General features: G+C 45.2%; 1 protein-coding gene across 4 annotated transcripts in view; it reads left to right on the top strand.

Annotated features, from left to right (window-relative positions):
* The first annotated feature begins 1,221 nt into the window (after nucleotides 1–1,221).
* Nucleotides 1,222–17,330, top strand: part of AGPAT4 (1-acylglycerol-3-phosphate O-acyltransferase 4) — a 77,305-nt gene continuing 61,196 nt past the window's right edge. The window contains exon 1 of one of the 4 annotated variants that reach the window (XM_049801656.1): nucleotides 1,222–1,340. Coding sequence is in view for 2 of the 4 variants with exons in the window: in XM_049801660.1 (XP_049657617.1) it covers nucleotides 17,269–17,272 (4 nt within the window). In the remaining 2 variants the exon portion in view is untranslated. Of the gene's footprint in view, nucleotides 1,341–2,759; nucleotides 2,852–16,436; nucleotides 17,273–17,330 lie in introns of those variants that run through there. The other 3 variants (XM_049801657.1, XM_049801660.1, XM_049801655.1) reach the window with 3 other exon arrangements.

Below are 17,330 nucleotides of genomic sequence, written 5' to 3'. Positions count from 1 at the left end.
TGTAAGACAGTGCTCTGGCTAGTGAGGATAATGCCAGTGCTGTGGTCACCCTCAGCTCCAGGCTTGTCGTCCTTTGAGCAGCAGTCTTGTTCTTGCTGCCCCCTGAGAGAGTTGTAGCTTCTTGTCCTTTCCAAATGTGGTATTTTAGTCAGGACACTTCCCTCTTGCTCCCTAGAGAATGTCCTCCAGTGGCTAGTCTGGGAAGTCTTGCTTATATATCCTCCTTCTGCCCCTGTTTAATGCACACTACAACTTCAACAGTTCAGTGTTTGCTTCAGGTACTTTTGAAAAATAAAAATTTACATTGAGGGTCAGCAGTGAGGCTATGTGGCTGTTACAGACCCGGACTGTGACTGGGCTCTGCTCCAGCCAGTTCATCCCAGCTGCCCCCTGCCAGACCCCAGCCTCAGGACCCCTCCAGACCCTGTGCAACCACGCACCCTGCGGAGCTGATAGCGCCGTCCCCGTGGTACGTCATCCCGGGCGTTATCACCTTCCAAGGCTTTGGGTGTTTAATAGACTCAGTTCTTGCTATTCTTTATTCAGGGAAGCTGCTTTTCACTCCACAGACAGAGCCTGACAGCAAATGTTTGCGTTTTCACAGACAGTGAATATTGTGCGTCAGGGTACTCGCTGCTTGGATGACTGCCATCCGCATTTATTCTTCTCCACAGCACCCAGGCCGCGGAGTCGGTATTCCGTTCCCCAATTTCTACTTGAAGCGGTGGATACTCACAGGTGCCCTTCACGCCGGCAACAGCTTGCAGCCTGCCCTCCAGGACGGCCTCCGTGCGGGCACAGCCCAGCCTGCCCCCTCCGTCTCTACCCCACGTTTGCCCCCGCAAGGGACGATGAGCAGCCAGCCCAGACGCCGGCGGCCCTCAGAGGACGGGGGCGGCCCTCAGAGGGCGGGGGCTGCCCTGCGCCCTTTTCCCCGGGCCGCCGCTCCTCCCGGCTCCCACTCCCTCCTCAGAGCCGGCCGCCCTTCCGCCCTGCCCCGCGCTCCTCAGCAGCGGAGCGACGCCCGCCCTCCCGCTCCGCTCCGGCCTCCGTCGGGCGGCGCCCCGAGGGGCAGGCGAAGCCGGCGCGGGGAGGGGTCGCCCCTTCCCGCCGCCCCGGGAGGAAGTGACATGGCGGCGGCGGCGGCGGGGAGGGAAGGCGAGGGGCGCCCTGTTCTTCCCGGAGCCGCCCGGCGGGTGGAGCCTGGCGGCCCCGCCCGAGCCGGCCGCCTCCCGGCGCGTGCAAACTAGTGGCAGTTGGTGCGGCTCGGCAGCCGCCCCGCCGCCCGCCCGCTCCCGGCGCCTCAGCGCGGCACGCATGCCAAGGCCCGGCGGCGCCAGGTACGTGCTCTTCCCCTGGCGACCGGCGAGCTCCTCAGGTGTACGGCCGCCCTTCTCCAGCCGGCGTGCTGCCCCATTTGGAAAAAAAAAAAACCCAACCCAAAAACCTCAACACAACCGTGGCCCCCCCCCCCCCGCCGGCGTGCTATAGCGGCGAGGCGAGGGGCCGGCAGCCGCCGGCGGGGTGTGCGAGCGAGGCGAGGCGGGGCGGGGGGCGGGCTGCGGGCAGAAGTTCCCTGATTTATTCGCCGCCGGGCCGGGTCTCTCCCCTCTTGCCGCCGCCGCCGCCCGGTCCCGTCGCGCCGTTTCTGCCGCGGTCGCCGAGAATTTTCCTGCCGCCCGCGGGCCCCCTTTGTGTGGCGAGCGCGGCCCGCGCCGGGGTTTCCGTGGAAACGGCAGAGCAGCGGCGGCCTTTGCCCTGCTGGGCCCCTCCGCCGGCGGGCGCGGGGCGCTGCCGGCCGGGCTGGGCCGGGCCGGGGCGGGGCGGCCGGTCGGTCGGTCGGTGGCGGCGGCCCCTTCCACTTTCCTTTCGGTCTTCCCTTCTCGCAGCGGCGGGGCTGGCGGTGTCGGCGGGGGGGCGGGTAGGGCGGTTGCTGTGGAAACGGGCGGGTGCGATCGCCTGTTTGCTGCCTCCTCCCCGAAGGCGCTTCTGCATAGCGAGAGGGGCGTAGGGTGCCCCGCCGGCCGGGGGTGCCGGAGGGGAGGTGCGGGTGCACAGGCACAGGTCGTGGTGGCTGGTTTTTTTTTTTTTTTTTTTTTTTTTTTCCGTGGTGCCTAGAAGTCTGTGAGGGGTGGTTAGGCGGAGGAGAGGGGGAGCCCGCCTCCCTGGTGATGTGTTCACGTGTTGTAGGAGCTCTGCCTTTCATCTGTCTGCGTCTCTTCATCAAGATGTTTAAGCCGAATTAAATAATGGCCACGAACTGACTTAAGGCGTGTCGACTGATAGCGTGTGGTGCAGGGAGAACTCCAAGGGGGTTATTGTTTAGCTAGGAAGTAATCCTCTGTAGCATTTATTTCAACAAGTGACCACTCGCTCGTATGGCTGAAAAGACAACCAAGAAAAGAGTCTGTCCGAACAATGATGTCACACGGAGACTTCTGGTCTTTGTTACGCATTTCTAAGAGTTCCAAGTATTTCAAGGCCACGTGCAAACATCTAAGAATGATGTATCTTATGCAGGCGCTTGTGTGGGAGAGAGAAACCTTGCTGCTACTTGAAAGCTGAAAATGCTTTGTAAGAGGTGGAAGGATGCGAGAAACTTCCCCCTCCCTCCCCCCCCCCCCCCCCCCCCCCGAAAAAAAAAAAAAAAAATCCCCCAAGCATTTCTTTAAAAGCAGTGATGCATCCAGCCCAGGAAGTTGTACTAGGCGATTGTAGCTTCAGCTTGTACTGATAATCGCTTCACCCTAAGGGTGAGTTGCAAAAGAATTAAAAGCTGGTGGAGCAGAGAAACTACTGTGGAACAACTTAAGCTGAAATTTGCAGCTTGCTTTCTTCTCCAGTTTCTCAGGTGAATGATAAGATTACTGTAGACATACAGATGTCCGTTTATAGGATGCCAGGACTACCTCTATATAAAGACTGCGTGGATCACTAGAATATTTGATGTGCTGTGTTTGCTGTCATTTACTGACCAGCAGCTTTCTCTAGTTGTTGGTATCTGATCTAATGCTGTGTTTTTACAAATGCTATGGGTTAAAATACATTTTGATTCATTTTAGGAATTTGTGCAAATATTATGCATAGCTTTGCTCTTTCCTATTAATGTTTTGCCTAACAATGCCTGAATAAGCTGTATCTAAAAATGAAACTTCAACCATGTTTTATGGAAGACAGAGGGACAGGTCTCGTGGAGGAATGTATCAGAAAGCCTGCAATGAACAGAGAAAATATTGTAAACTGCTGATGGATAAATGTTGCTCTTAAGCAAAGTTGTGTTGTGTTGTTGGCAAGCGCTTAAATAACAGATTTTAGTAAGTGCTTCACAAGAAGCTGTATTGTATTTTAGGAGTGGAGAAGCCGCAGAGAGGTCAGCGCTTGCCCAGAGTCACAGAACAGAGAATGCTGTGCCCAGAGCATGGTAATTAACTGTGTTTCTTAAAACTCCGTAGGTGTCAGTTTGCTGGGGAGGTTGTTTTTTCATTGAGTATTGCTCTGTCCAGCCTAAATCTAGAGGTGCTGAAGCAATGTTTGTCATCTCTCTGGAATGAGGCATGTGTTTCTGGAGTGACTGTTGTACATGGTTTACAGTTTAATGTACTTACTGTACCATAACAGAGAAGAGCTCTGTGGGAGAAGGGTTCTTTTATAGGTGATGGATGAGAATCCTGTGACTGTGCTCTGTCCTGCTGAAAAGAGGTGGTTTATTAGTTTTTGTTGTATACCCTGATTTTATTGCTGGAAGATGAAGACTGGGAATTAATGCCCCTTGAAACCTCTTCAATGCAGGAAGATACTGTCACAGCCTTTCTGAGGTTAGCAAGAGACTATTCTTGTGTTCCAAATGTGCACTTGTGGCCCTTAGAACTTGTATTAGTAATTTGGTCTTAAATTTTAAAAAGCGGAACATCCAGTGCCTGATGTAGAACACTTCCCTAATTAGTTGCATCACTACCATGTATGTCTTGATAAGGGAGCAGATGAACAAGAGGGCAACAATGCACTATATGCACTATGCACGTGCTTTAGTCAGCAAACGCTTTTGCAGCTGTGGGCCTCCCTCATTAGGGAAAATGTTATATGAGTCGAGGCAACTGTCTCCTCAGGTGTGTTTGATTTAGCTGTACTGAATGCAGTGGGCTTTTTTGTAAGGAAACTAGAAATGTGACTGAGAGCAGTACGCTGTATGCTTTGTTGCATTTCAGCACTGGTACGCAACAACTGACTATGTATTTTTTTACCCTAAGTGCTTTGTCTGCGGTGGCTTTCCCCAGTGATTCAGTTTCAGGTGTTTGGGAAAGTTTGCCCACCAGGCTGCTGTTTGGTGGTCTTAAGCTCATTCATATCTGACTGTGTGGCAAGTACCCTGATCACCTCTGACTAATGCTCCTGTGCTGCTCAGAAACTGCTGACTCACTTCGTTTTCGTATTTTTCCCCTGTCCTCCAATGTTTTGGACTAGAGATGTGGTAGGGTGAAGGTAAGGCCAGGGAAAGAGGAAATGGAAATGAATGAGAATAACTGTGTGTTGTGGCAAGGATGAAGATGCTGTAAAGACCCCTCTTTGATAATGTGAGAAGGTGATGATGGCTGTAATGGGTTTCCTGAAAAGGTACATAAACCATGTGTTACGTACTGGGCAGAGCAGTCAAACAACTGTAGTGAGCCCGTATCTGGGAGATGCTGGGTTATGGTACTGCTAGTGGTCTGCTCTTCATTTTGAACTTAAAGCCTTTTTGCTTCTATGCCTCCGTTTTCACCTTCAGCCCTTGTGTCTGTCGTGTTATATTCTGCCACAAAGAGCTTAACACTGAAGTAATTTTCTGCTGCTTGCAGAAGGGCTGACCTCGCTTGAGGTTTCTGCTGTAGCATAAATAACAGGAACAGGGAAAGACAATTAACCAGTTCTAGGCTGGAAAGAAGTCAGAGGTAGAGCCCACTGAAAGACGGTTTACTTGCCAGAAGGTTAGAAGCTGCAGGCAGAGACAAGCACACTGATTTCATGTGCATGTGTGACTGTTTATTAACGTCTGAAAAATATCTGACACGCACCAGATTTCCTTTTAATCTAACAAAGTTGAATTTCAATCACTTTTTTTCCAGCAGGATCCAGGTGAATGAAAAGGTTTGCCTGTGTGGATTTAGTTGGCAGATTATGCAAGTTTTTTCACCTATCAGAAAAAGGGGAAGACCTGACTTAAAACCTGCTGTTAAAGACAGAGAAAGAACATATTTTGGGGAAGTCTATGTGTAGAAATGGCACATGATTTTTTTAAATCCATTTCAAGTGACAACTACTGTGTGAAAGTTAAACTGTGTACTGCTTCTCCCCCCGTCTCCGTATTATCCCTGTCTTCACACAGAGCTTGCCTCTTCTTACCATCTTTTTCAGCACTTTGGAAAATACCATTACTACAGATGCTGATTTGGCAATTCTGGAAGGTCTTGAAGCATGCTGTCTGCAGCAGCCCACACCTCACTTGAAACATAAATGAGGTTTTTCCCCTTCAAGTCACAGGTGGTTTGTCAGGGGTTAACAAGGCTTTAGTTTATTTTATGGTTCTGAGGATATGTTTAGACAGTGCTGAAACTTGCGCAGACACATTTATTTCTTTTCCCCTTGATCTGGTATTAGTGAAAATTACCATAAAACAATACAGTAACATCAGTGTTGACAAATCTGCAGATGGTGGGCAGGAGCAGAACCGCTATCTTCCTACGAGAAACAAATGTAAAACAAGTATCCAGAGGATCAAAGTAGTTGAAAGAAACTAACTGTTTCTGTTGACCAATAGTGGTATAGGTGTGATAGGGTTGTAGTTAAGCAGGAAGATAACTAGGAATGTGCTATTCCCAAGTTTATTGAGCCTTCAGTGTGTCACTGTCTGGTTTTTACATGCCTATGCCTGCACCTCTGAGAGTGTGCATAAATACTGCATTTTACCCAAGATGGAGATGGAGAAAAGCTGCATTCTGAATTTAAGCCTCGTAAAACTGTCTGGAATTTATTTGAAGTTAGCAGGACAAATGCTCAAAGCCAGGCTTTTAAAAGAATTTAGGCACCAGAAGTTATGCAGAGTTGTTGTAGAAAATCCAGGTAGATGTTGATGTACCTGATGCTTAATTTATTGCAAAATTTAGAAAAATGCTACTGGATTCTTACCAGCATGTTTAGGAACTGTAACATCTGCACATTTGCTATCCAGTAACGTAAATGCTGTAGGATCAAGCACTATCTCTGAATGATTTTGCTGGCAGTTTAAAGGGGGGGTTTGACTAGCCCTGGCTTTAGGTGCTGAGAATAAAAGTTCATTGATTAGTTATATCACATTTGGCTGTTTTTGAGGGATAATGTTTTCCAAACAACAAGGACTACTGAAGCTTGTTGAGAGATTTCTTTTGGCTTCAACAGGATTTGAATCAGGTCCAAAATGAAACCTCCCTTTATTATTGGATGTGATAAATCCAGTGCCTGTGATAAAGGCTTTTATTCTCTGAAGTTCTTAAATTAAATCAGGCTGTTAGGGGACTGCTGATCAGGGAGAATGAGGTGGCTGAAAGCATTCCGAGTTCATGGTGTAGCAAAACAGTTCTGAACGCTTGTGTTTTAGAGGCAGAGGTGAGTGAAAACTGATGTGGGATGGGACTGCTGAAATGTGGGTAAAGCAGTCACCATGTTTATTTGGATTTTTACCTGACATCTGGATGTCTGATTGTTTTCTGTGTGGGTGTGGGTCAGCTGAGCCTCTCACTGAAGCCAGCATCGTATTTTTTGGAAACATGCCAACCACATCTCAGCTGTAAGACACATGTTTTTCTAAGTATTGGGTGTTACCTCTTTAAGGCAGGAGTTGGTTTTCTTTGAATAATAAATCTGGAAGCTTCCTTGCCACATTCATTTTTAAGTTAAACTGTTTTCTACAGAAAGAAGCATTAAAAAATACTTAATAAATATTAATATCCTGGGTATCCCTGTTCTGTTGTGGCTACATCTTGTGAACGCATTGTCATTTCCAATTTTGGGATGTGATTTTCATAAAGGAGAAATTCAGCTACTTCATACTCTTCAGTGTCATATGATAGAATACAGCCAAATAAAATTAATACTTGGAGGTTAAAAAAAAAGTCTTGTAAATCTTTCTGTTTAACATTTCCTTAGTATTCAAAGAGCATACTAAAGAATGTTATTTCATATTAATTAAAAATATGCAAATGGCATAGCTGAAGGAGGCGGTGTACTGTCATAGAAGATGAAAAAAACCTAACAGCTCACTTGGAGTTGTAATCAGGTGGATGGCACTTTTCGTTTCCAGCACTGTTAACAACATCTTGTGATTTGTACTGGAAGTTTTTGGATCCCCTCACAGATGAGGCTGGCGCTGTTCCCTTACATGCCTGTGATCTGGAAGCAGGGAGGATGCAGTCTGTCCCATATACCTGCTGCATCTATGGCAGTGTTGTCAGCAGGACTCACAGCTGCCAAGTGGGAGAACGTGGTTGTCTCCAGCAGGCCATACAGCTGCTAGGAGAGAGACATGATGTTAAAAGTATTTATACTGGTTTTGGGAGGACAGCAGAATATTTGTTACCAGCCCACAGTCTGGTGGTGGGAATCCCACTTGTAAACCAGTGGTACTGCCACCATGGTGTTTTTCTCAGCTCAGTGATTTATGCCCTATCTCTGCCACTTTCCAGGTCTTTTTTTAAGGTTTTTGCTGCCACAAATTCTGTGTTATTCATTAGTTGCATTTACTGGCTTTCTTAAACAAAAGAACAAAGCCACGCAAGTTAGGAATTAGACTTCTAGGAAAAGGCTTAAAGAGGCTGCCCAAAACTAGTAAAATGTAAATCACAATTCCAGAAAATATAAAGAAGTCATTTTATGGGAGTGTACTGAGGAAAGAAAATGATCCTTTTCCCAGTGTGGATGATTTTTATCTTCTGATTGTTGCCCTTGAAGCATCTAGCAATGCCTTTAATTCCTTCTTAGATAGGAATAATGAGACAGATGTATGTGCGCACATGGATACAATACTGTTGGCTTGGTACTAAAGTTTAACTTCTGGTTTATAGTACAGAGCCATCCAAGTTGCTGAATACTTGGTTTTCATTTCTTGAGAAATGGCAAAAGGAAGAGAAAGTAGAGTTCGTTAGATCAGCACATACATCCTGGTTTGAACCATCTCCTATATTCATACCTGTTGCATCATCTGCTGCCACTGAAGGTCCTTGTGGGATGTGCCCATTCTTTCTCTGCTCTCTATATGTGGCCTGTCAGAAAGTGTTGCAAGGGAAACTTGAGCATGGGCAAGAAGGCAAATAAAGGAGGATGAAAAGTACCATTTTGTGTTGAAAGCTGGAGCAGGGGGAACTGGCAGGTTATGGTCTGAAGTTGGCTTTGCCAGGGATTTGCCATGTGACTGTCACAAGCTCTCTAAGAGTGTTGTTCTGAGGTCCCCGTGTGCAAGGTGGGGGCAGCAAGACAGCTCTTGGCAGGCTTACTTCACTAGTGTCTTCTTAATGGCTGTAGCTTTTTTTTTGAGAGGGGATGGATAAATCCAGGAAAGAATTGACAAATATCCACACTGTTTTCTAATCCTATCTATAAAGGGTTTGATCCTGCATATAGAGATGGACTTGCTCGCGCTACGTAGTCTGCTGAGTGAATGTGAAACTTCTCTGCCTGGATATATCTGCTTATGTGTGTTAGTGGTCTGGAAAGCTGTCTGTTGCAGAACTGGAGTTCAGTGATACTTTTGTAGTCTACCTTTGTAACTAACTCATTGTGGGTAAGAATAGGAGGATTAAATATTTAGAGCTTTGAACTAAATGTGTGATCCATGTTTCCTTGTTGTCTAGCATATAAAGCTGATTTGGATGCAGGGGAAGTATTTTGTCTGTTGAGAGTATAGGCAGTTCCTGTAGCTTGTGCTGACCCTTTGCGTTGCTGTGAATGTAATTTACGGTTCTTTAAAACAAGATGAGAGTGATCAGTGTTTGGCAAGCATAAACCATGAGTCTTCATAAGAGAGACCTCCTTTCCAAAGCTTATCTCTTAATCAAGAGAATGTTTGGACTCCTAGCACAATTAAAAAAAAAAAGCAACCCTGGTTTTATACCAGCTCCTGAATAATCCTTTGTCTGCCTTCCTCCCTCCCCCTGTTTCTTTGGGGGAAATGTTTTTGTAATAACCACTAGAGAACTCAGTAGCTACTGTGTTGGATCTGTTCTTGAAATGCTCAGTGCAGAGGTGGTCAACCATTGTCCCATGTGCCTTTCTTGCTGGCGAAATACTATGATGCAGGTGGCAACATCCTGCTGTACTGCCCTTGCTGCCTCTGTAGGTAGTTTTTAGTGTGTTAATTTCCCATGCACAGGAGTGATAGTGTGGAACTCACAGTTGAGAGATTTCTCAGAGGCTGTGCATTGAGGACCAATGGCTTAACTAGGCAGGCTCTGATCTCTGTACCTCAAATGTACAGTTGCCTCAGATGGTCCATGACTGTTCTGTATACAATTTCATTTATCATAAACACAAAGGCATCCATACTTATGTACGTACATACGCATATTTGAGAAAGTTTAGTTTGTTGCAGACATTCATATTCTGTTATTTGGTAAGCCACCTGAACTTTTGCAGCAAGCCAGATCGTCCAATGAAGTGACTCTGTAGAAACTCATTTTGGGGAGAGGTTTGTTTTTATAGAGGAGAGTGACAGATGACAGTAGCGTGTGGGCCTGGTTACCTTTGACTAAGCACTTGATGTTGCCTATGAAAGCAAATATTAAATTGGCTACAAGCAAATGATACAGTTGCTTGTCCTAGACTCTTTGCTGTTGTTCACCCCAGTTATTTTTTGAGGAACTGTCCAGGTTGCTTATATTTGTGTGACAGCATAGTCCACATCCTGCTTAGATTCTCAGTATACTTTCTCGTAAATTTTTGTTTGCTGTTTAGTCTTGCTCCCTTGCTCAGTCCCTAAATTTGACTTGTGTTAGTTATGTTGCCCTTGTTCGCAGTGCAAGTAACTTGTTATATTAATGGACCAAGATAAAGTAAAAGAGGAAACAGAGGGACTCTGGTCCCCAGAACTGAACTCTGGGGCTGAACTCTGATAGACTCCTCCAGGTCTTAAATACCTTAATGCACCTCGCTCTTTTATTTTTCCCAGGCAAATTGCAGATAATTGTGCTTTGGAGATACATATATATATAGAGAGATATATATATATATATGAATGTATTAAAATACAGAAACTTGGGTGGGAAACAGTTGAAGAGCAATACTTGGCATGCTGGAAAGAAGCAACTTGCCTTCCACTGCTATTTTTGTGAACCTGATGTTCTGCACCCAAGATAACTGCTGTACTTCACCCCAACATATTTTCTGAGGATCTCTGTAGGAGCTTGGAACAGAAGTGCTTAACTTCAAGGGGTTTACCCTCTTGAAACAAATGCCTCCCTCAGCATCAAGCCCTGCAGTCCCTAAACACTGCACCTCTGAGGAGTTCTGTGTTGCCCTGTGTTTAAGCCCAGCTCACTACAGCTTGTTCAGCTCCCTCCTCCCTGAATATTTCATGCTTCTGGAAGAAGGAGCAAGACTGAACTGCTTCTCACCAGCACTCAGGCAGCAGCTCCCCATCTTTTTTGCTCCTTCTTAGACTATGCATGCCTCTCCCAGGCTGCTGTCATCCCCCTTGCCTTGCTGTATAAACACTTTCCTTTCTACATGGTAAGGGGACAAGCATCAAGGCTGTCAGGGCTAACAGCAGCTATGCTGTGCGTTTTACCAGTGAAGAATATGCATACACAGACAGAGAACTTGCATCCTGACAGGCATGCAGAGTTTGCATAGCTGTCTTGCTCTACATTAGATCACAGCAGGAGGAAAATACAAAAGGGGACGGGGAAAGCACTATGATATGGTACCCATTTCAAAAACTCCTGGGTTGCTTCCATTTCTTCAGTTTATACTCTGTCATACTAATTATCTCTGTGCTCAATAGAAAATAAATTCAGTTTTATAGCAAGTCTATAAATCAGAAATCCTAAAACTTGCTGGTAGATGGTATTCATTCTTCAGCCAAACTGACTGATCTCTCCTTTGTAGCGGTGTGTGTTACAAAATATGCAGTTCAGGAATGCATGACTCCTCAGGAAAACCTATGCTTAAGTTCCCTTAACTTTGGGGGAGGGACTTAAGGTATGCTCAAATTCTTCCCTGATTTGGGACTTTTCTGAGGAGGTGTGGTGGGTTGACCTTGGCTGGCTGCCACGTGCATATGAAACTGCTCCCTCACTCCCCTTCCTCAGAAGGACAGGGGAAGAAAAATCATAGAATCAGAATGGTTTGGATTGGAAGGGACCTTAAAGATCATCTAGTTCCAACCCCCGTGCCATGGACAGGGACACCTTCCATTAGACCAGGTTGCTCAAAGCCCCATCCAGCCTGGCCTTGAATGCTTGTAGGGATGGGGCATCCACAGCTTCTCTGGGCAACCTGTTCCAGTGCCTCACCACCCTCACAGTAAAGAATTTTTTCCTAATATCTAATCTAAATCTACTCTCTTTCAGTTTAAAAGAGTTGCTCCTTGTCCTATCACTGCACTCCCTGATTAAGAGTCCCTGCCCATCTTTCTTGTAGGCCCCCTGTAGGTACTGGAAGGCTCCTATAAGGTCTCCCCGGAGCCTTCTCTTCCCCAAGCTGAACAACCCCAACTCTCTCAGCCTGTCTTCATAGGAGAGGTGCTCCAGCCCTCTGATCATCTTCATGGCCCTCCTCTGGATCCGCTCGAGCAGATCCATGTCTTTATTATGCTGGGGGCCCCAAGAGCTGAACGCAGTACTCCAGGTGGGGTCTCACGAGAGTAGAGTAGAGGGCAAGTGTCACCCCCCTCGACCTGCTAGCCACACTTCTTTTGATGCAGCCCAGGATGTGATCGGCTTTCTTGGCTGTGAGCGCACATTGCCAGGTCATATTCAGGTTTCATCCACTAATAGCCCTGAGTTCTTCTCTGCAGGGCTGCTCTCAATCCACTCATTGCCTAGCCTGCATTTATACTTGGGATTACCCTGAGCCTTGTGCAGGACCTTACACTTGGCCTTGTTGAACATCATGAGGTTCTCATGGGGCCACCTGTCAAGGTCTTTCTGGATGGCATCCCTTCCCTCCAGTGCGTCAACTGCACCACACAGCTTGGTGTTGTTGGCAAACTTGCTGAGGGTCCACTCAATCCCACTGTCTATATCACTGACAAAGATATTAAACAGCACCGGTCCCAGTACCGATCCCTGAGGAACACCACTCACCACTGGTTTCCACTTGGATATCTAGCTGTTGACCGCAACTCTCTGAGCGTGACCATCCAGCCAATTCCTTATCCACCAAGTGGTCCAGCTGTCAAATCCACATTTCCCCAATTTAGAGACAAGGATGTTGTGCAGGACTGTCAAATGCTTTGCACAAGTCTGGGTAGATGATGTCCGTTGCTCTTCCCTTACCCACCAACACTATAACCCTGTCATAGAAGCCCCCCAAATTTGTTAGGCATGATTGCCCTTAGTGAAGCCATCTTGGCTGTCACCACCTTATTTTCCACGTGCCTTAGCATAGTTTCCAGGAGGATCTGCTCCATGATCTTGCTGGGCTCAGAGGCGAGACTGACTGGCCTGTAGTTCCCTGGGTCTTCCTTTTTTCCCTTTTTAAAAATGGGGTTATGTTTCTCCTTTTCCAGTCAGTGGGAACTTGCCCGGACTGCCAGGACTTCTCAAATATGATGGATAGTGGCTTAGCCACTTCATCTGTCAGTTCCCTCAGGACCCATGGATGCATCTCATCAGATCCCATGGACTTGTGCACTTCTCCTGCAGTGGGTGGTTTTTCATTCTCCCAGTGCCTTCCTTTGCCTCCTGCGACTTGGGTGGTGTGGCTGGAGCACTTGCCAGTGAAGGCTGAGGCAAAAAAGTCGTTGATTACCTTCATATCCCAGGTAACCAGGTCTCCCGTTTCCTTCCGGAGAGGGCCCATGTTTTCCCTGGTGTTCCTTTTATCACCAACATATCTATAGAAGCTTTTCTTGTTGCCTTTGATGTCCCTGGCCAGATTTAATCCTATCAGGGCTATAGCTTTCCTAAGCTGATACCTGGTTAAGATGAAAAAGCTCATTAAGTTGAGATAAGGACAGGGAGATGGCTCACCAGTTACCATCGTGGGCAAAACAGACGCCACTTTGGGAAGATTAATTTAATTTATTGCCAACTGATAACAGAGCAGGGCTGTGAAAATAGGGACAAAACTAAAACCACATTCTCGCCTAGCCCTTTCTTCTTCCCAGGCTCAACTTGACTCCTGATTCTTCTACCTCGCCCTTGCCCCTTGCCACACCCCCAGTGGTGCAGGGTAATGGGGAATAGGGGCTGCAGTCAGTCCATAACAGTTCCTCTCTGCTGATCCTTCTTCCTTGTGCTGTTCCCCTTCTCCTGCCGGGGTCCTTCCCCCAGGGTGTTGTCCTTCAGGAACAGACTGCTCCAGCCTGGGTCCCCCGTGGGCTGGAGCTCCTGCCCAAAAACCTGCTCCTGAGTGGATCCTCCATGAGCTGCAGGGGGACAGCCTGCTTCACCATGGTCTTCACTGTGGGCTGCAGGAGAATCTCTGCTCCAGTGCATATTTGTTTTTTTGTTTTTTTTTGGGGGGGGGGGCTTTTTTGGTTTTGTTTGTTTGTTTGTTTTGGTTTTTTGTGGTGTTGGGTTTTTTTTGTGTGGCATGTACAGATATATTCTCCTTGAAGGCAAACACATACGTGGACACAACCTCGCTTTTGCTAACTTCTGATGCTCAGAAGAGCACAAGGGCTTCCTGTGACTTGCCTCACATATATATTTCATATACAGAAGCATTGTTAAAATGGACTCTGATATGAAATTCAGTGCTGCTACCTGTGCTGTTCTGATGGCAACTAAAATTCGCTTAGAGGTACTACTGAACCTGCTGTAATCTGACCTGAGTGTATTTTCATAGTCTTGGTCTCTGTAACTCATCCAAGATCTGGTTTAGATGAGAAAATGCAAGAATGGGCAGCATCATCATCATATGCCTGGTTGTTCTTAACTTGCAGCAGAGCATTTAAGGACTTTATCAAAGAGTAGACATGAGTGAAAACCTTTGCATCGGCTTGAAACATGCTGTTCTGAAAATAACCGTGTATAGTACTGTCTTGCATCTAAGTATGGAAAGTATTAGCTTAGTCCAGATGCTGGACTGCTTAGTGCAGATAGGTACCATGTTGCTTTCCACACTCCAAGGACTCTGTTTACTACATAAACTTTGGACATTGTGGGTGGGAGTCGTTTGTGTCATTCTTGTGCTTTCTGTAAAAGTGCAAACAGTTGCGTTCTTACAAGATCACTATTTGTAGTCTCAAAACTCTTACAGACTTTGAGGTATGAAATAGCATTGTTAATTGACCACAGCCTCTGGCAGAAGAGAGGTGTTCACCTTGCACATCACTGGTGTAACATTGCCTTTTCTTCTATGTCCTCCTGGTCAATTTTTCTAAGCAGAAGGAAATGCTGAGAGTAGTTGAAGTAGAAAACACAGTGGATCTTGCTGAAAAATGAAACTTGGGAGGAAAAGAGATAGAATGAATAGTTGTGGAATTTGCTTTTAAATCTGATCCTGTGATCTCTTAGTCACATGAATAGGTGCTTGTTGACTTGCTCCCTAGACAGATGTTTGAGTCTTTTGTTCTATATCCAAAGGAAAACTGTTATTAAAGAATGTCCCTATCTGGTTTTGATGCTCTGGCTGGCTGTTTTCTCCTAATTCGTTTTAAGGGGTGTTTGATAGAAGAGAGTTTCTTGGCAGCTCTCCGATCTTAATAGCTTCTGAGAAAATGCATTGATTGGCCCTTTTGTTTTCAAAAGATTGCTGTAATTTTCAGCCATCTATAAGGAAATCAGTGTAATTTATTAAACCAGCATCATGGATTAAGAATTAAAGACCTGATTCTTTATCACTTAAACTGGTGTTACGTTGATGTTACCCACGAGGAACTTTAGTAAGACAAAGAGCAAGCAGAAGAAGTTCCTATGAACTCTTAAAAAGCAAGCTTCTAGACCTCTTTCATAAGCTCAGAATTGATTCCTGAAAATAAATTTCTACTTTTTTGTTGCTTGTACCAAGAATAAATTGCACTTCTTGGAGTCTGGGTAATGAAAGCAGTCCAAAAAGTATCATATTAAAAAAGTCTTCTAAGAATGAGCTTATGCCGGAGAAACAGAACACTTAGCTAGCACTCTGTGTACAATGTATGGGTTGCAAATTTTGTAGGGAAAACAGCTTGCATTTAATCAGAAAAGAAAATTAATCTCTGTAGACTCCCTACTTTTCAGAAAAGCAAAATTTAAGCAGTGGTTCTGATTTCTTGTTCCTTTTGCAAGCAAGTTAGGTTAGATGCATTTCAGTGGTACTGCTTAAGTAGACTTCGTTTGCCTTTAAAACATGTCTTAGAAGCTTTACAGAGTTGAAATTTGATGACTGAGCTGTGAAAGCAAGAAATAAATTACTTGCAAACATTCCATTGTGGCTTCATAAAATTGTAAGACAGTATTATGTTTTATCAGGGTCATCTCATCTTTGTTTATTTTAATTCTGTGAAGTTTTGTTTTAAAGACCCAGTATGAAGTAAAAGATTCACATAAACATAACATTTTAAGCCAGTTTGACTACTATTACAATGAAAAATAAATAAATTGGTGTTCTGATGAATTCTTCTAGTCACAAAGTCTGTCGATCAGCTGCTTAGTACAGTAGATTTCTGTTGATGATATCAAATAGTGAATTTTCAGGTCTCCACTCTAAGTAGACAGTGCTTTAATCTTATTTTATATATGGATTTTTTTTGACCCAGTCCCTTATTGATCTCTGGGAATTACATTAGATTAGAGTGATTCTGTGGCATGGAATTAAACAAGCCAGCTAGCACAAAAAACTTTTGATCAGTTTTAGCCAAGGACAGTAGGATAAACCCAGTCATTGGGGTTTTGGACACTGCACAGTCTTTTAAGCCACCCACTTGTAAGTAATCGGTTGCTTCCATTCTGACTGTTTTAAAGAAGTGCTGTAATCCTGCTACTTGGTGAATTATAGTAGTCTGAATTAGGGAAGTGAAATCTTCTATCTTTCACTGTAAACTGAAAACTTGGGTTTGCTTTTTTTTCTTTTTTGTAAAGTGTTTGGCTCTCTCTCCAGAGTGTGTGATGGAGGGGCTGGGGCATGCACCATTGCAATGGTTCCTACTCAACAACATTTCTTATTCTACTTAGCCTTCAACAAAAACAAAGCCTTTGGTCAAAGCCCATGCTAATAAATTGTCTGCCACCCTCAGAAACGTATCTTTAATAGAATGGTTGGTTAAAGCTGGAAAAGCTTGTTGCAAGTGTCATGACAGTAGTTACTACAAAGAACAGAGGCCTGTTCTGCCATTCTGAGCTACAGATGGTGTCTGCTTTGGTACTGAATAGTACAGCAAGATAAAGGGAACAAAGTCTGTGATACACAAAGGGCACATTTTGTCTGTTAATAATAGGCTTGGGACTGCCATAAATTCTTTATATAAATTATACAACAATACAGATTCTCTTCCTTAAGTTTTTCTTCATCTTCCTTGTGGTTGAAAACCTGGGTAAATAACTTCCTATCGTTTTGCAGCAATTCTTGTGTGTGCTCTTTGCTGTGGTAAGCATAGTCAGCAAGGGCAGTAAAACAAATGTTTCAGGACGCTGATCTAGACTCGGTGCCTCACATAATGGGGTCTCATATAAACTAAAAGGATAGGCATAAAGATTTTTTTCATCAGTTAATTCCCTGGGATGCTGACAGCTGCCGTTTTGTTATTGCCTATGACTGGCACATTCAGAAATACTGTCTCAGGGCTTCCTCCCTGGGCAAACTTTCCTGCGCCTCGGAGGGAGAAACGTGTTGGAATGGAACAGGATGGCAGCACCTCCTGCTTAACTCTATTCAAAATACTGGGGTGTTGTTTACTGAGAGATCATGTCTTCATATGTTTTCTCTTAACAAATGAGACTAGCGTTGGTGGTAGTGATGGTGAGGGGAGGTCAATACGGTGTTTGGTAGGCCAGAATACTTGGCAGAGGACGCTTCCTCTGAATGCTCAGCTGCTAAGATTGGACTGGTCCTTTCCAAAATTATACAAACATGTCTTAAGTAACCTAAGAGTTGATTTTTTTCTGGAAACATGGCTGGGTCATGGGTTAGTACTGTTATTGATGTTTCCTTTTTGGGCTTATGGAGTATAACTGACAGAATTA

This window comes from Accipiter gentilis, chromosome 5, assembly GCF_929443795.1.
Source record: "Accipiter gentilis chromosome 5, bAccGen1.1, whole genome shotgun sequence".
Classification (NCBI taxonomy): Eukaryota; Metazoa; Chordata; class Aves; order Accipitriformes; family Accipitridae; genus Astur; species Astur gentilis.
The sequence above is the reverse complement of the archived record's forward strand: the minus strand, read 5'-3'. Positions and strand labels throughout refer to the sequence as shown.